This window comes from Urocitellus parryii, chromosome 5, assembly GCF_045843805.1.
Source record: "Urocitellus parryii isolate mUroPar1 chromosome 5, mUroPar1.hap1, whole genome shotgun sequence".
In the NCBI taxonomy this organism is placed as follows: domain Eukaryota; kingdom Metazoa; phylum Chordata; class Mammalia; order Rodentia; family Sciuridae; genus Urocitellus; species Urocitellus parryii.
Genome location: NC_135535.1, coordinates 125225653 through 125241641, shown reverse-complemented (window position 1 = coordinate 125241641; position 15989 = coordinate 125225653). Strand labels below are relative to the sequence as shown.

The 15989-nt window shown below is 35.5% G+C and overlaps 1 protein-coding gene across 1 annotated transcript in view; it reads right to left on the bottom strand.

The window, feature by feature from the left end:
* Nucleotides 1-6471: 6471 nt before the first annotated feature.
* The window catches only part of Bms1 (BMS1 ribosome biogenesis factor), a 50252-nt gene continuing 40734 nt past the window's right edge, over nt 6472-15989 (bottom strand). The window contains exons 16-23 of the mRNA XM_026399543.2: nt 14382-14570; nt 14118-14298; nt 13884-13942; nt 13029-13151; nt 11766-11913; nt 11236-11411; nt 8482-8643; nt 6472-8021 (exon numbers count right to left, since the gene is read on the bottom strand). Of these exons, the coding sequence (XP_026255328.1) occupies nt 7797-8021; nt 8482-8643; nt 11236-11411; nt 11766-11913; nt 13029-13151; nt 13884-13942; nt 14118-14298; nt 14382-14570 (1263 nt within the window). The 3' untranslated portion in view covers nt 6472-7796. The remainder of the gene's footprint in view (nt 8022-8481; nt 8644-11235; nt 11412-11765; nt 11914-13028; nt 13152-13883; nt 13943-14117; nt 14299-14381; nt 14571-15989) is intronic.

The following is a 15989-nucleotide window of genomic DNA, read 5'->3' as shown; positions in this document are numbered from 1 at the left end:
ATTCACATATACACAAATGAGTACAGCACTAACTCATTAAATCTGAATAAACTCTGTGGGTTGTACCAATGTCAATTTCTTGATATTCCTATTAGTTATGCCAGATATTAGCATTAGGGAAAGCTGGGAAAAGGGCACAGAAACTTCTTTGCAACTTTATATAAATCTATATTTATTTAGATAATAAACATTTTTACATAGTGAAGGGATCTTATTCATAGTAATTCATTTTGAGGAAACTAAATAAGGAGAATTTCAGTTTAGGGGAAACAGACTAAGCATGTTTTACCTTTCAGTTTTCACTGAATGCCACCATAAATATAGGCCAGTAAGCATGGAGAAGCTATTTGAGGACTTTCAAAATCAAATAATTGCAGGTATTTTAAAAGAACATAATTCAAATTTTCACAGAGCTGTCACTGAGTTTTACCATTTTCCCTTCCCTGAGATCTCCCAGCCTGTGCTCATAATGCAAACAGAGTAGAAGCCTTCAGATATGGCTGGAGAGCTGAAATAGCCCCCATCTAAAACCCAGAATGCAAGAAACTCTTTTTATTCTTTAATCCATTTCTCATTTCCCAAACCCCTGCGGCCCCCAGGTACCTTCTTTTCTGATAGGTAGAACTGTGACCCAAGCAAAGTAGATCCAAGAAGGGGTCTAAAGGAACAGAATCTTGAGAATGAGTTTTCTGAATAGGTTCTGGGATTTCTAGAATTTTTTCTAGTCTGATTAGGTATACTAATAACTATTTCCAGTAGCAAAGAGAACACTGATAGTCCTGGCCTTATCTAGTTATAGAAATTCACAAAATATCACTTGGATAGAAGTACCACTTTTAAGAACCAAGGATCTGGATTACACATGTATACTACTACTTTGAAATATTTTTTAAAAACTAATGAATATAATGAGATCAGCTGATTTCTTCTATTGTCACTGGACAAAATGGGGAAAGGAAAAGATAAGCTCAGGTATTCAAATCCTCATATCGAATGACATACAAATAATCTGAAAACCCCCATGTTTTCCCTCCAGCCGACCCTTAATTCCTGTAGCACAGGACTAAGATTGCTGAAAATCAAACTCAAAATCTTATACTGTGAATGTGTGAATTTAATGAAGTTAAACTTACAGCCTTATAAAATGGGTTTCTTCTGTTAAGGTTAGAAAGGAATGGGGGAGACGGGGTCGTGACAGTTGGAATGGAAATGGATGTGTAGGAAGACTCTGATGAAGCTGGGGACATGAAGTCCTAAATTCTGATAAGTCTCCTTTGCCAGAAGAATAGGCCTCCCTACCCTCATTTGGGAGCACTGGCCCTATATTGCAGGAGGAAACTGTAATAATTCAGCCCCTGAAGTAGTTGCATACAAGACAATGCTAAGTCTCCTCAGGACCCACCTTCACTATTCCTATTTGCTTCTAGACCTATAAATAATTTTGGGTCTAGCAGGCCCCTAAAGGAAGGAGGTAAACTACAATTCAAAAGAATTACTGGAGCTCACTAATTTATACAATCAGGAAATGTGTATAGGAATAGATACTAAGACTATGGGATAATGATGGAAGAAACAAAGTTGGATCAGCCAAATTTATGTTCACTTAGCAGAGATCCTGCATGTAATATTGTAGCCTGAGAGAGTTGAAAATGCTGGACCTGTCATGGTTTAATGTAAAAGAAGGGATTAAAAGGCTTAGGGAGATGTGGATGTTAGAGTAGACCTACTCATCCACATACAGAGGGTTTAGAAGACATGATTCACCATGACTGAAATAAATTTGTGAGGGGAGCCTTGCCATCCTTGAAGAGTTCTGTGATTGCTCTTCTCTTTAAGTCAGACCTGATAATGGAAATTGCAGTCATTGAATTGGAAAACCTAAATACAATGACCATAATTGGATCCTGTGGTGTCAGAAAACAAGTGGCAGCACTTAACTAATTCAGGCAAGGTAGGTAAGGTTACTGTAATGAGTGAAGTAGTGATCAGAATAGTTTGACTCATGCAGACTTATCCTACTGCCTAGTTGATCATTGTGTCCCTGTCCTTAGAAATGAAATAGAAAGCTTTCTTGATCTAAGCAGAAATTCTCTAGGTCAAGCAAACATAACTCTAACTTGAATGAAAACAAAGAATCACAGGTACTCAATTCCCAAACTTCAGTCTCCATTTAGACATCTAGTACCCTTTGACTAAAGGGAGGTTGCCTCAGTTTGTTCCTGCTAATGTAACAGAATATTTCAGTCTGAGTAACTTATGAATAATAGAAATCCATGATTAAGTTCCCAGAAAATCTAGTGTCTGGTAAATTCTCACTTTCTACTTCATAGCTGTCACCTCTTGCTGCACCTTACATGGGAAGGGGAAAGGCAGCTCCCTCTATTCTTTTATAATCCCACTCATTAAGTGCTGCCTTCATGATTTATTGCTTCTTAAAGTCCCTATCTCTTAATACCATTGTATTGGGACTTAGGTTTTAACATATGAATTTCGAGGGGACATCTACATTCAGGCTATAGCAGAGGTAAAGTCCCCTTGATGAAGTGCATGGCACACTGCCCAAAATCTATATTGTTAAATCTTTGTCTTCCCCAGAAGAACCTATGGCTGTTTACCAGGGTAACTGTGCTTTAGAGAAAAGGAAACAATCAGATTTTAGAGGACTATTAGATACTGGTCCTGAACTGAAACTAATTTCAGAAGACCCAAAATGTCACTGTCTCTTTCCCCCAAGTCAGAATCAAGGTTTACGAAAGTCAGGCGATAAAACGAGTTTTAACTCAAGATCTGTCTCACAGTATATAAACCTTATTTATTGATTATTTCAATTCATAATTGGAAAAGATACACACAGCAACAGGGAGAACCCCTACATTGGTTCCCTGTAGAGTGAAGGCTATTATGGGGAGAAAAGCTAAGGTGGAAGCCAGTAAAACTACTTCTACCTAGAAAAATAGTAAACCAAAATCATGCAGGATTATAATGGTCCAGGGCCATCAGGAAAAAGGCTAGACTGGTAAAGAACCATGACCAGCTCTAGTTTACTGAAGGAAAGGGAACACAGAATGGGAACTGGAAGAAGTAGTCATATGACAATGTGACCAGTTACAAAACCAAGGACTGTAACTGTCTTGAGTATTTCCTCCTTATTTGGTATGCATACATTTGTACATGTATACATAGGTGAATATGTATTTCTCTCTCTCTCTCTCTCTCTCTCTCTCTCTCTGTGTATGCAAGATTTTAGGAGAAAAATCTTCATGACTGAAGTTAGAAAACGAGTTCATAGAGTGACACCAAATGTATAATCCATAAAAGCAAAAACAAGGTTTACCAAACAAAATTAGCTTGGGAACTATATGTTGGGAGTTAATATTTGCAAACTACATATCCTACGAAGTGAATATTCCAATATATATAAAGAACTCTTAAGGGAACAGGGTTATAGCTCAGTGGTAAAGACATTGCTTGGCATGCACAAAGACCTGGGTTCAATCCTCAGCACTATAGGAAAAATATCCACTAGTCAAGTTGGAAAATGATTCAAATTAATAAGTGTGTAAAAAGGCTTGAACATAAATTTCACCAAAGAGGACACTAGTGGAAATGTGAAAAGATGCTCGACATTATTAGTTATCACGGAAATGCAAATTAAAACCACAATGAGATACACACTAGAATGGCTAACAAAAACTGGTGGCAAGACCAAGTATTGGGGAAGAGGCAGCCTTGAACTCTCATTCTTTGCTGATGGGAGTGCAAAATGATATGGCCACTCTGGAAAATGGTGACAGTTCTAAAAGTCCTACTTCTGAGTGATTACCCTGAGATTTTAATTAAAAACTTGGTTCTTTTCCCCAGTGCCAATTTAATGAGGGCATGGTTTTGAGAAAAAGGAAATCAAGATTTATTGCTTTGCTAGCAAAGGAGAAACACAGGGGACTCCCGTCCTAAAGGCTGTGACTCTCTCCATCAGGAGGGATGGGGAGGTTTTAAAGGAACACTTCAAGGGTTATACTCCAGGTGTGCTCTGGTAGGGGGGTCCAAGGCACTGTGATGGTTTGTTAGGATTCACTTGTTAATTTGGGAGATATTCACTTCCCAAATCCTCAGCAGTCATCTCCTTCCTGTAGTAGGTTCAAGGGCAATTAACTAGAGTAAGAAAAGATAACCCTGACTCCCTAATCTTATTAGGGAGGGGGAAAGGGGAGAAGACAGAAAAACATTTTTTTTAAAAAAAATAAGCCTCACAAGGGCTATTTCAGAAGGTGAATGAACCACTGTTACAGGGTAATGAAAAATTATGTTTACACAAAAACCTCTACAAAAAATGTTTACAGTGCATATATTCATAATCACCAAAATCTGGAAAGAACTTCGGTGTCTATCCATTGGTGAATGAATAAACAACTGTAATCTGTATAGTTGGATACTATTCAGCAATCAAAAGGAACATACCACTGATAAAACAACTGGGATGAATCTTGAAGGTATTATGTTTAGTCAAAGTAGCCAGTTACAAGGGACTACATACTGTTTCACTCACATAACATTATGAAACAACAAAGTAACATATCAGCTGGCAGGACTTCACAGTAAGAGGAAATACTTTTCAGTGATGTGACTCTTTTCCATCTAGTTTGTAGTGATGGTTATGTGACAAAATCTTTATACACTTCGAGGACCTCAAAAAGTTTTATCTATCAATTTTTACTTGGAAGCCTTCAAAAAGTTGAATTACAGACTGGTTTTTTTTTTTTTTTTTTAATGCGAGCATTTGTTTCTGAAAATGGTGGTATGTCACCAAATAGTATTATAGCAGTTTCAAATTAAGAAAGTTCATGTGTTTAAAAAGAAACAATCTAGCATTTATACTGAGAGGAAACCAGAAATATCTAACGGTTTGGTATGGAATATTATATGCACTTTAGGCCAATATTAGTTAAAAAAAAAAAGAAAAACTACAACCACACATCCGTACTAAAAAGGTATAAAAGTGAGTAGCTTATCTCAATTCCCAATTTTTGTCAAATGCAGTATCTTATAACAAAAAAGAATGTTTTATAAAGCTTAATACAATTGAGAAAGTGTGGGGAAAAGTGCATGGAGTACTATATACATGGCATACATTAAGGGCATTTGAGTGGCTAGGAACATAGGCGGCAAATCACTTACCCACTGGGCGTGAAGCCATGTGTTGCAGTCCCTGCGCTTGCTCCATGGTCCAGTCCTCCACTGGTAGTTGCAAGGACAGTTGCCCAGAAATTGTATTGGTAACTGCCTTTAATCTGCTTAGCTACTGCCTGAATATATATACATGGTAACTGCACAATAAAATCAGACCTGCTTCCTGCTTGGTCTCCGGAGGAGGTAGCAACTCTGCAGTCACACTCTCCTCTGCCCTGTTCTGTGGACCTCTTCATCGGACGAGAGCCCATGCAAGAAAGGTTTCTATTAAAAATCTTAACATATTTTAGAGGGTGAGGGCATACTTTGCATAGCAACTTCAGTTGTCTGAAATATCCTTTCTTCATCATTCCAAGCAGATGTTTGTTTATTAAGCACTTATTTTATGTAGGCTTGACTCTAAGTGCTAAGAAAGTAAACAAGCCAGTGTCTGCTCTCATGGAACTCACATTCTGATAGAATTTACTTTTGTAAAAAGTATTCTAATAGTATCAAGTGACTAAGACATTAATGTTGAAAAGTAATTTTTAAACTCTTTCAGGCTAGTCCCTACGTAACTACACTACCTTCCTCTAAAATGAATGCAAACTTCAGTTATAAAAATTATGCACATCTTATTGACTGAGCCTGTCGGGATCAAAACCAATAAACATTCTAAATATTCTACAAGAAAAAGAACATTTATGGTAACTTTCAAATGAGAGGTTTCTTCTGTGTTTTTTAGTTGTTGATGGGCCTTCATATTATTTATTTATATGTAGTGCTGAGATTCAAACTCAGGGTCTCACACATGCTAGGCAGGCGCTGCACCAATGAGCCACAATCCTAGCCTGAGAGGTTTCTTAAATTTTAAATATTCTTGATATGTGAACTTTTCATTTATTTTGTTCTCCAAATATAAGCCCAGATTTTTAATATTAGCAGATATTATATACACATACACTATCTATTATATACACATACACTATCTTAAGACAATTATCTGCAACTGTTTAAACATTCTTTTACTCTATGGCTAAAGAACATCACTCATTTGGTTAAAATATAAGAGACTAAACAATTATATATAGTATATTACTTGCAATGCTCACTCTGAACAAGTTTACTACTATGAGACACTTTTAAAATTAGGTTTTTGTCTACTCTGGATGACCTTGTAAAAATACTTAACTGAAAAACATGATATGGCTTAGAATGCTTTTTTTAATTGAATTATAGTTTCATATTTTAAAAGAGATTAATTATGCCACATAAAAACAGAAATTAAAGTATTTTATTAGCACAATGACATATCCAACTACTCCTTAGGAAAAGAGAAAAATATACAACTAGAGTTCCTCAGAAGGGTACAGGCTTATTCCAACTGTTGTTTCCCAGGCTGACACACTATTGGCAGAATTTTCACAGTTCTATCACTTTTTAAAAATTTTATTGGTTCTTTTTAGTTATACATAAAGTTAGGACTTTTTTTTTTTGTACTGGGGATTGAACTCAGAGGTACTCTATCACTGAGCCACATCTCCAGCTCTATTTTGTATTTACAGACAGGGTCTCACTGAGTTGCTTAGCACCTTGCCACTGCTGAGGCTGGCTTTAAACTTACAATCCTCCTGCATCGGCCTCCTGAGTTGCTGGGATTATAGGAGTGCATCACTGAGCCCGGCACATTAGGATTTATTTTGATCCCATCACTTATCATGAAGAAAAAAGACCCAGCACTTTCCCACAGATAGCTGTAGGCTTTCATAGAACCTACCAGATTAAACCGATTACTTAAATTCTGCCAGAAAACTCAGCAGTTGGCCCCAGGTGAATTTTCTTTGGCCCACATGTTTTCAAAGGCAACATGGTATTCATATCAGCAGCACAAACTAAAACTGAATCAATACAAGAGATGATTAGCATGACCCTTCTGCAAAGATGATATGAAAACTTATAAATATAGTTACATAGTGTAATGCATAAGCACAGTACAAGAAGCTTCATCAGTACATTCCATTTCCTTATTTCCTATATGTACCTTGTCTAAAACAATATAGTTGTTGTTACACCAATGTGCAAAAATATATTAAATAAAATATAAAATGTCCATTAGAGTCAATGACTAAAAAATACAACAAACAATAAAAACCCAAAACGCAAAAACAATCACACACCCTTCTCTAAAATTTTACACTAAAGCTGAGAATTCAAATATAAATTTTTCCCCTCCTGGAAGACTTATCATGAAGATAATAGAGTAAGCTATTATTCACAAGCAACTCTCAGGCATTCATACCTAATGAAAACTACTAAATCAAAATTAACACAAAATTATTTTAATATTTTCTGTAGCATAAAATATTTAAATTGAGACAGATTTAAGAAAGAGTTCACATGCCAAAAAGTTAGTGCTTTAAATCTTTATATAACTGGATGCTAAGAGGGTACACATGCCCTACCAGCACAGTCTTCTTCACTTCTCCTATTAAAGGCACAGTCTGGGTGATATATTCAACTAGGAGTTCTCTTTTGGGTTCCTGTCTCTTGTTATTTACAAGCACTATAATATTTGAAACCATCCACCTATACAGATCCAAAAGATGGTTTATCCATTCTGAAATGTCACTTCAATTGCTCTCAGCCCCCTTCAGACTAGACTTCTGATTTCTTCTTTCCTTCTGACCCTGAATTCGGAAAAGCTTCTTCCTTAGGTCCTTCTGTCGCTTCAGCTTCTCCTCCTCTTCCTTCTGCTTCAATTTGACGTGCTCTTTATTGTGCAGATGCCGCTGTTCCTTAGCCTTCTTCATCTTCTGGCTGTGCACTGTGCTCAAAGCATCCAGCAGTGCAAGGATCTAACAAAGACAAAACCCAGTGAGCATCAGATCAGTCTTACCATTATGGCATGAGACCTACATTTCAGGGGGCCTCAACATATGAGCCAACAGTATCAAAACTAGATTAGATCCATGACTTGAATGTTAACTGAGTGAAAATCCACCCTGAACTAGGAAATCACAATTGGCTTGGAGATACCACAAAATCACCTCTGGATACTATGTGCAACTAGCTAAGCCAGAGTGGTTAACCAGTGTATGTATTATTCCCAATTCAAATACATAAGGCAGAGCATTAATGAATCAAAGAATGGAAAAATGGACACTGGTCCTTCCTCCAACTAAGGCCTTGAGTAACCCTCGCCCTTATCTTTTCCTGATGAAGATCGAGACTGCAGTAGAAATGCTAACTGTGCTATGGAAAACACTACTTTCATTTCTAAATGAAATATGCAATACGTTGTCTTGTCAACAGTACCTTCCTCTCATGAGGCTCACGTATAACTGCTGGTCTCATCCTGTCCTTTGGCACCTTGCCTGCCTTTGCTTGGGTCTTGGGCTTATTCTTAAATGGCAGGGCCTTTTGTAAGGCTTTTGGAATGTGCAGTGAATTAAAATGTTTCTTTTGCCTCAGGACTGGCTGAAAAGAAAAACAAAAGACAGTAACACATTTAAATTATGACCTATGTATATTTAAACTTTTGCATAATATCTTCTCAATGTTTTGATTTTCCCACAAGATCAGTAACAGAGTCTGCTGACCACAGAAATCAGGATCTGATCACCCATCAAATATGGATGACCTCAGTGCACATCCGTATCTGGAGGCCAAACAGTTAACATTTACAATTGTTCCACTTCTATGGTATCTTTTATGGGATCTCAACATTTCCTTATTTCCTATTTGTCTGAAACAACAAAAATATAGCTGTTGTTATACCAATGTGCAAAAATATATTAAATAAAATATAAAATGTCCATTAGAGTCAATGACTAAAAAACAGATGAGTAGAGTAAAAAGTAGATGAAACAATACAAAGTTTCTTATAAGGGAAAATCCAGAGTTTATTTGGGGGGCACTGAGATTACCTATCTTTTCTTCTTAACTCTCTGGATTTAAGGACATAGTTCTTGCACTGATAAGCAAAGTATCCCTATTCCTGATTCCAAGAGGTTTAACTTTATTCTGTTTCTGATGGAAGGCTGGCTGAATACAGAAAAGATTTAAAACAGATGAAGGTAAAATTCTCTACTCTGAATTTTCAAAGCAGTCTAAGTTCTATGTTTTAATTAAGAAAAATGATTAAAATTGCCTCAGAAATACTGTCAGTTAAGTTCAAAGTTTTGCCACTGGCCTTTACCAAAAAGTAAACTATGTAGAAAAATCTTTCTTTTATGTATTTGAATTTATTATTAAAGACATCATACTCAGTAACATTCAATATTCTCTGTTCAGAAATAATAACTGCTTTAGAATTAAGAAATTCAGAGAAATCTTCTCAAAGAAGCAGGAGCAATAGAGGCTGGATAAGAATATCATATTCTGAGTATATCTCAATAAAAATTCATGCAAGATAGTCAGGCATGGTGGTGCACACTTATAATCCTAGCAGCTTGGGAGCCTGAGACAGGAGGATCAGGAGTTCAAAGCCAGGAGTTTATTTTACGGCATTAACAAAACAAAAAAGCCTTAAGAAAAAATTTAACTAAGGAAGTAAAATATTTGGAAAAGAGAGAAATAAAGGGAAAGACACCCCATTTTTACAAGTCAGAAGAATTATTCTTAAAATATCCTAACTTCCCCAAAACAATAAACAGATTTAATGCAATGTCTTTCAAAATTCCAATGGATTTTCACAGAAGTAGACAAAACATATAAAAAAAATCCCACAATTCTTAGGAATCACAAAAGAAACAAAACAACCAATATTCAAAGAAATACTGAGAAAGAAAAAACAAAGTTGGAGGCATCACATTTCCCGATTTAAAATTGTATTATAAAGGTATGGTAATCAAAGCAGTATGGTATTGACATAGAAACAAAGACCAAAAGAGCCCAGAAATAAGTCTAAATTTATACAGTCGACTAATTCTTACCAAGGACAATCAAGACAACACAAAAGGGAAAGGATAATATCATCAATAAACAGTGCTAGAAAACTGGATCTCCCCATGAAAAAGAATAAAATAGAATCCCGATCTTATACCATATACAATATTCTACTCAAAATGGTACAAGACTTAAATATAAGACCTAAAACCTTAAAATTCTTTTAAAAGAGAACAGAGGCTAAAAAGCTTTTTAACATTGGTGCTGGCAATGATTATTTTTGGAATATCACACCAAAAGCCCATGTTACAGGAGCAAAAATAAACAAGTGAGACTATACTTAACTTTTCAAAAAACTTCTGCACAGGAAAAAAAATATCAACAAACAAAAGGACAACCTATAGACTAAGAAAAAAATATTTGCAAACTATGTATTTATAAGGGGTTAACACAAATGGCTGAGACAGGAAGCCAGCCTCAGCAACTATGAGGTGCTAAGCAACTCAGTGAGACCCTGTTTCTAAATAAAACACAAAATAGGGCTGGGGATGGGGCTCAGTGGTCAAGTGTCCCTGAGTTCAACCCTCAGTACTAAAAAAGAACTCTTACAACTGAATAACAGAAAAACAGATAACAATTTAAAAATTGGCAAAGGACCTGAACAAATATTTTTCTAAAGACATAAAAAAGGCAAAAGGAAATGAAAAGATGTAGGTCAAAGGATACAAAATGGCTGATATGTAAGATGATTAAGTCTACAGATCTAACATAACAGAAGAATTATAGTTATAAAAATGTATTTGGATTTTTTGTTAAATACACTTAATAAATCTATTGTTATAGATGTGTGTTCTTATTACACAAGAATGGCTATGGTTACTAAAATGTATAGTAACATTTTACTATCTATACATATCCTATTATAAACCTCAAATATACACAATAAGGTTTATTTTTTAAAAAGTTTAAATTGTTTTCAATCCAGAGTAAACCGCTAGTACCATTTCCCATGTTCCTTTTCAAAACATTTATGAATATACATATTTGATCAAATTTAATGTTAGACTTCATATCTGAAAAATTGAAAGCACTTAAGATATTATATACAAAAGCATCTGTGTGACTCCTTGTCAGGTGAGCAGACATAACATCTTCAATGATGCATATATGCACAACTTGTACCTTGTAGAGAGAGTCCTTGCTTGGCTTTAGTTTGATACCATGAGCGAGCCTGAGTTGACCTGTTGTCCGCATTCCTGACCAGGTGTCTTTCTCACCCACTGGCTTCAACAAAGATGTTACTGGGTTATAGAAGGCTGGGACAGAGACAGGATACCAAGTTCGCATGAAGACGATATCTGGAAACCAGAGGAAATTAACATTTTCAAAAGAAAATTCATAACCATTTTGAAAAAAACAAAACCAAACAAACAATAAAAATCCCAAAATATTCACCCCAAACTTTTCTATCTAGTTGCACAGCATTTGAAAAGAGACTTCATCAAGTGAACTACTCTTATATACACTAATCTTTGGGCACAAACAAGAGGCTCTAGACATAATGTGAATCAGCAACTGTATAAGGTGGAGTTGATTTGGACTTTCTGTAGACCCAAACTCTAACCTCTAATCAACACTGGCTAGAGATAAAAAAAAAAAAAAAAAAAGTGAATGGAAACACAGTGTTATAAACACACCACAAATATATTTACCACTCATCAGCAACTTATCCTCAAAGCTAGCCCGGAAAGCTCCTTCTGGAGCCCTGAGTGCTTTCTTGATCTGTCCCCTTATTCCACTGACAGTTCGAATCACGGCACCTTCAAATTTGGCCACTTCTAAGGCAGAATTAAACATTCCCTACAGGCAAAAGAAAATTAAAAATACATACACATAAAATTACATACTTTATCTCTGTTCATAAATGCATTATTGGTTAAGAAAACAGTAACAACTCATTGATATGTCAAAAAGAACACAACTCTATTTTCTCCAAAATACCAATGATGAAGATTCTACTGCTGGCTTGTTAGCATGTTCATCACTGGCATCTTTGTAAAAAAGAAGAACTTTATACTGGTGTCTTGTTGGCTGAACTGTAGTTTACATCCTGTCACTAAATAGGTTCAGGCACTTAAAAGTAAAAAGAGCTAAACAAATCCTGGTGGTACCATTTCCTGATTTTATGATCATCTTAACTAATGGAAACACCCCCAATAATGAAAGTTTCAATAAATGATGTTCAGACTAACCTCTCCAAATATTGCAGAACAATATATCCATTTCTATGAAACCTTGCCAAGTTTCTTGTAAATGATTTTGTCTATTTTTCTACTGGACTGTTAGATAAACTTCTTCCTTTTGTACCATAAACCAGAAAGGTAGCAAAATCCAGTGGTTGAAATTACACATTTTCAGTATGAATTCTGTGATACTCTCACATGGAAATATTAATAGCCTAAACTAAACACCTGTTGGACTTAGCCTTAAGACTTTTAAGCATACTTAAGTAACACAGACCAATATAAACAACTAAAAAAATTAAAATAAAATAAATAAAAATCAAGTTTATTTAAGATTTAAAATATTTTTCTAAAAACATTAAGCCTATATTTTAGAAGTACAAGAAAACCCCCAATCTGAAACTTTTTGAGGACTGAAATGACATGAATGGAAAATTCCACACCTTATCTCATGTGACAAGTTGTAGACAAAATGCAGGCCTATTAAAAAATATTGTTGAATTGTTTTCAGGCTATGTGTATAAGGCATACAATGAAACATAAATGAATTTTGTATTCAGTCATGGATCCCATCATCAAGATTTCTCATTGTGTATATGCAAATATTTCAAAATAATAAAAAATCTGAAATTTGAAGCATTTCTGGTTCTAAGCAGTTCGGATAAGGAATACTCAACTTGTATTTCATTCTTCCTTTAATATTTATAAATTTGAATATATAGATATACAGACCTTAATAAATGAAGTATTCTTGAAAATTTTATATGGAAAACCAGTCAGCTTTAATTTCTTCACAATTTTAATGGACTTATCTAGATCAAGGACAACTCCTGTGGCAGCTATCCGGAAATCAGGCTAAAAGAAATCCCCAAAATTTGAATATAGGAATAATTCATCAGTAAGAGTACAATTCTCTGCGATGTAATAAATTACAAAATTACAAGTTATTTTACTTACAATCAGCTAAGAAAGATCAAGAACATCTGAACATGCAAAATAGAATTTTAACAAAAGCAACCTAAAACTATAATACTGGCATGCCAAACAAATGACAACTCAAATATTTTCATGGTGATTTCTTTCTTAGTAACATAATGAAAAGGAAAATTCATTTGTAATGTTTAAGAAATTAAAATTTGGATCTCCAGGGTAGATTTCATCTGCTCATTATTCTGTTTTCTCTGATGTTACATGAGCCAATAAAACATGCTCTGACTGGTCCAATGAAGCCTGTGTTTGCTAACAAACGTTTCTACAGGGTAGTTTTAAGTCTAACTAGTTATGATGTATCCTCAGAACTTAATGTAGTGTTTAGCACATGACGAGCACTGCTTAAATACCTTTTTAGATAAATTAAATCCAAACAAGGCATAAAAACATGAAATGTCATCAAGTGCCATTGTAATTCTTCTATTTCCTTCTCCTCTCCTTCCATACCCTACTTAGAATTAATTAGAAAGATCAAAAGCAAAGAGAAATTTAATAATATATTAAACATGAGTTATTTTCAACTCACATGTACAAAATCCATACTCAAGATATACTTTTCAAACATAATCTATAAAATAAAATATCCAAGATATTTACCATTGTGCCACTAACAGACTGTATTGCCAAGAATCCAGTTCCCTGTGGAGTGATAGGACCTTAAGAGAATAACAACAACAAAAATAATGAGCCATAAATTTGGGATTCCATTTTACATAAATACCACAAAAAGAAAAATCTTATGAATTGGGATTTCATAAAAGGAAAAGAAAAAACTATAATGATAAAAGTTTAAATTATCCTTACAAGCAAGTTATTCTAACAACATTTTACCCCAAAAGGATGCTCCACAATGCATGTGCTGTGGGGTGTATTTTAGAAGCCTTTGTCTTCCATTGTGGTCTTCAATATAATAGAGTGGAATGGTCTGAAACCTCCTCCACCCTACAGAAAAAATGATTGGATCTCGGGACTTGAGGATTTTCTTATACCAACGATGCTTCTTCAGTCGCATCTAAGAGGAGAAGAGTTTGATAAAATTATGCAGAGTACATCCAAAGAACTTTGGTTGCTGAGCACGCAAGCATAGGTACCTACCTGCACATATCCCACATTGCCCTCACTGTTGCCCAAACCACCTAGAATCATTGGATAGTGGGGGTCAAAGTTCAGCACAAATTCACAGGGGACATTTTCAATCTCAATTCGAACATACATCCCAGGTCGAAAACCCTCATATTGAACTCTGGCTTCATCGTCTTGATCTTCAAATTCTGCTCGGTTAAGCTATATATGAGAGGGAGAAAAAAGTAAAACTCCATTATGCAGTTATCTTTCACAAACATTTAAGATTAAATTTTAAAATGAGCAATTCCTAGGGACTGGGAAATTAGCTCAGTAGTAGAACACTTGTCTAGCACACACAGGCCCTGGGTTTGAACCTCTACAGCAAAAAAAAAAAAAGAGAGAAAAAAAAAAAAAAAAGAAAAAGAGAACAACTCCTACATAAAAGAACCATGGACAGAATTACTATTCTAATTGAAAATGATACATTTCACCCCTACATTTTGTTTAGGATTTGCCACAACTATGTTCTTCTCCATTGCCCTAAGGCACAATAAATACAAACAACTCAGAAAAGATCCCTGGATGCTGGTTGGCAAAGGCTTGCAGCTTCCTCAACCCACAACTTCTCCTCTCATTATAAATTATTATTTCATACTTTCTCCCGTCTTCAAAATCCAATACCCCCCTCTTCCCCTTATTCTCACTCTCAACTGATGGTTATCTCCGAATTCACTCCAAAACCAAGTAATTTAGAACTTCCATATACTAAACCCTCTCCCATGGTTTACTTTCACATGAGGCCTTTTATTGTAGCTCTGTACTGTTCAGTAGCATAGCTACATGTGGCTAATAAAATTAAGTGACACTTAAAATCCAGCTCTTCAGTCATACCTGCCATATTACAAATAGTCAATATCAACAAGTGCCCAGCAGCCATGATATTGGGTAGCCAATAGATACACAATTCCACTACTGTAGCAAGTGCCATTGGCAGCTCTGGTACAGCTCAATGCCAAACACTTGCACACCATATACCATCCACTCTTGATGGACTTTATTCCAAAAGATCACCCCTTTGTTATTTCTCTTCTCTAAAAAGATCTTTTGACTCCACTTCCTCCACCAATAGCTGTCCTAATTTCCATTTCCTTCGGCATCAAAACTCCATAAAAATTTCCTATAGTTGCAATCTCTAGATCCTCTACTCTTAAAGCCAACGAAATTGGACCATTACCCACCACATTAAGAAAATGCTGAGAGAAGGGAAATTGCATGGAAATGGAAGGAGACCCTCAGGGTTATACAAAATTACATACAAGAGGAAGTGAGGGGAAAGGGAAAAACAGTACAAGGGGGAGGAATGAATTACAGTAGTGGGGGTAGAGAGAGAAGAGGGGAGGGGAGGGGAGGGGAGGGGAGGGGAGGGGAGGGGGGATAGTAGAGGATAGGAAAGGCAGCAGAATACAACAGACATGAGTTTATCAATATGTAAAGCAATGAAGTGTAACTGATGTGATTCTGCAAGCTGTATACAGGGTAAAATGGGAGTTCATAACCCGCTTGAATCAAAATGTGAAATATGATATATCAAGAACTATGTAATGTTTTGAACAACCAACATTAAAAAAAAAAAAAAAT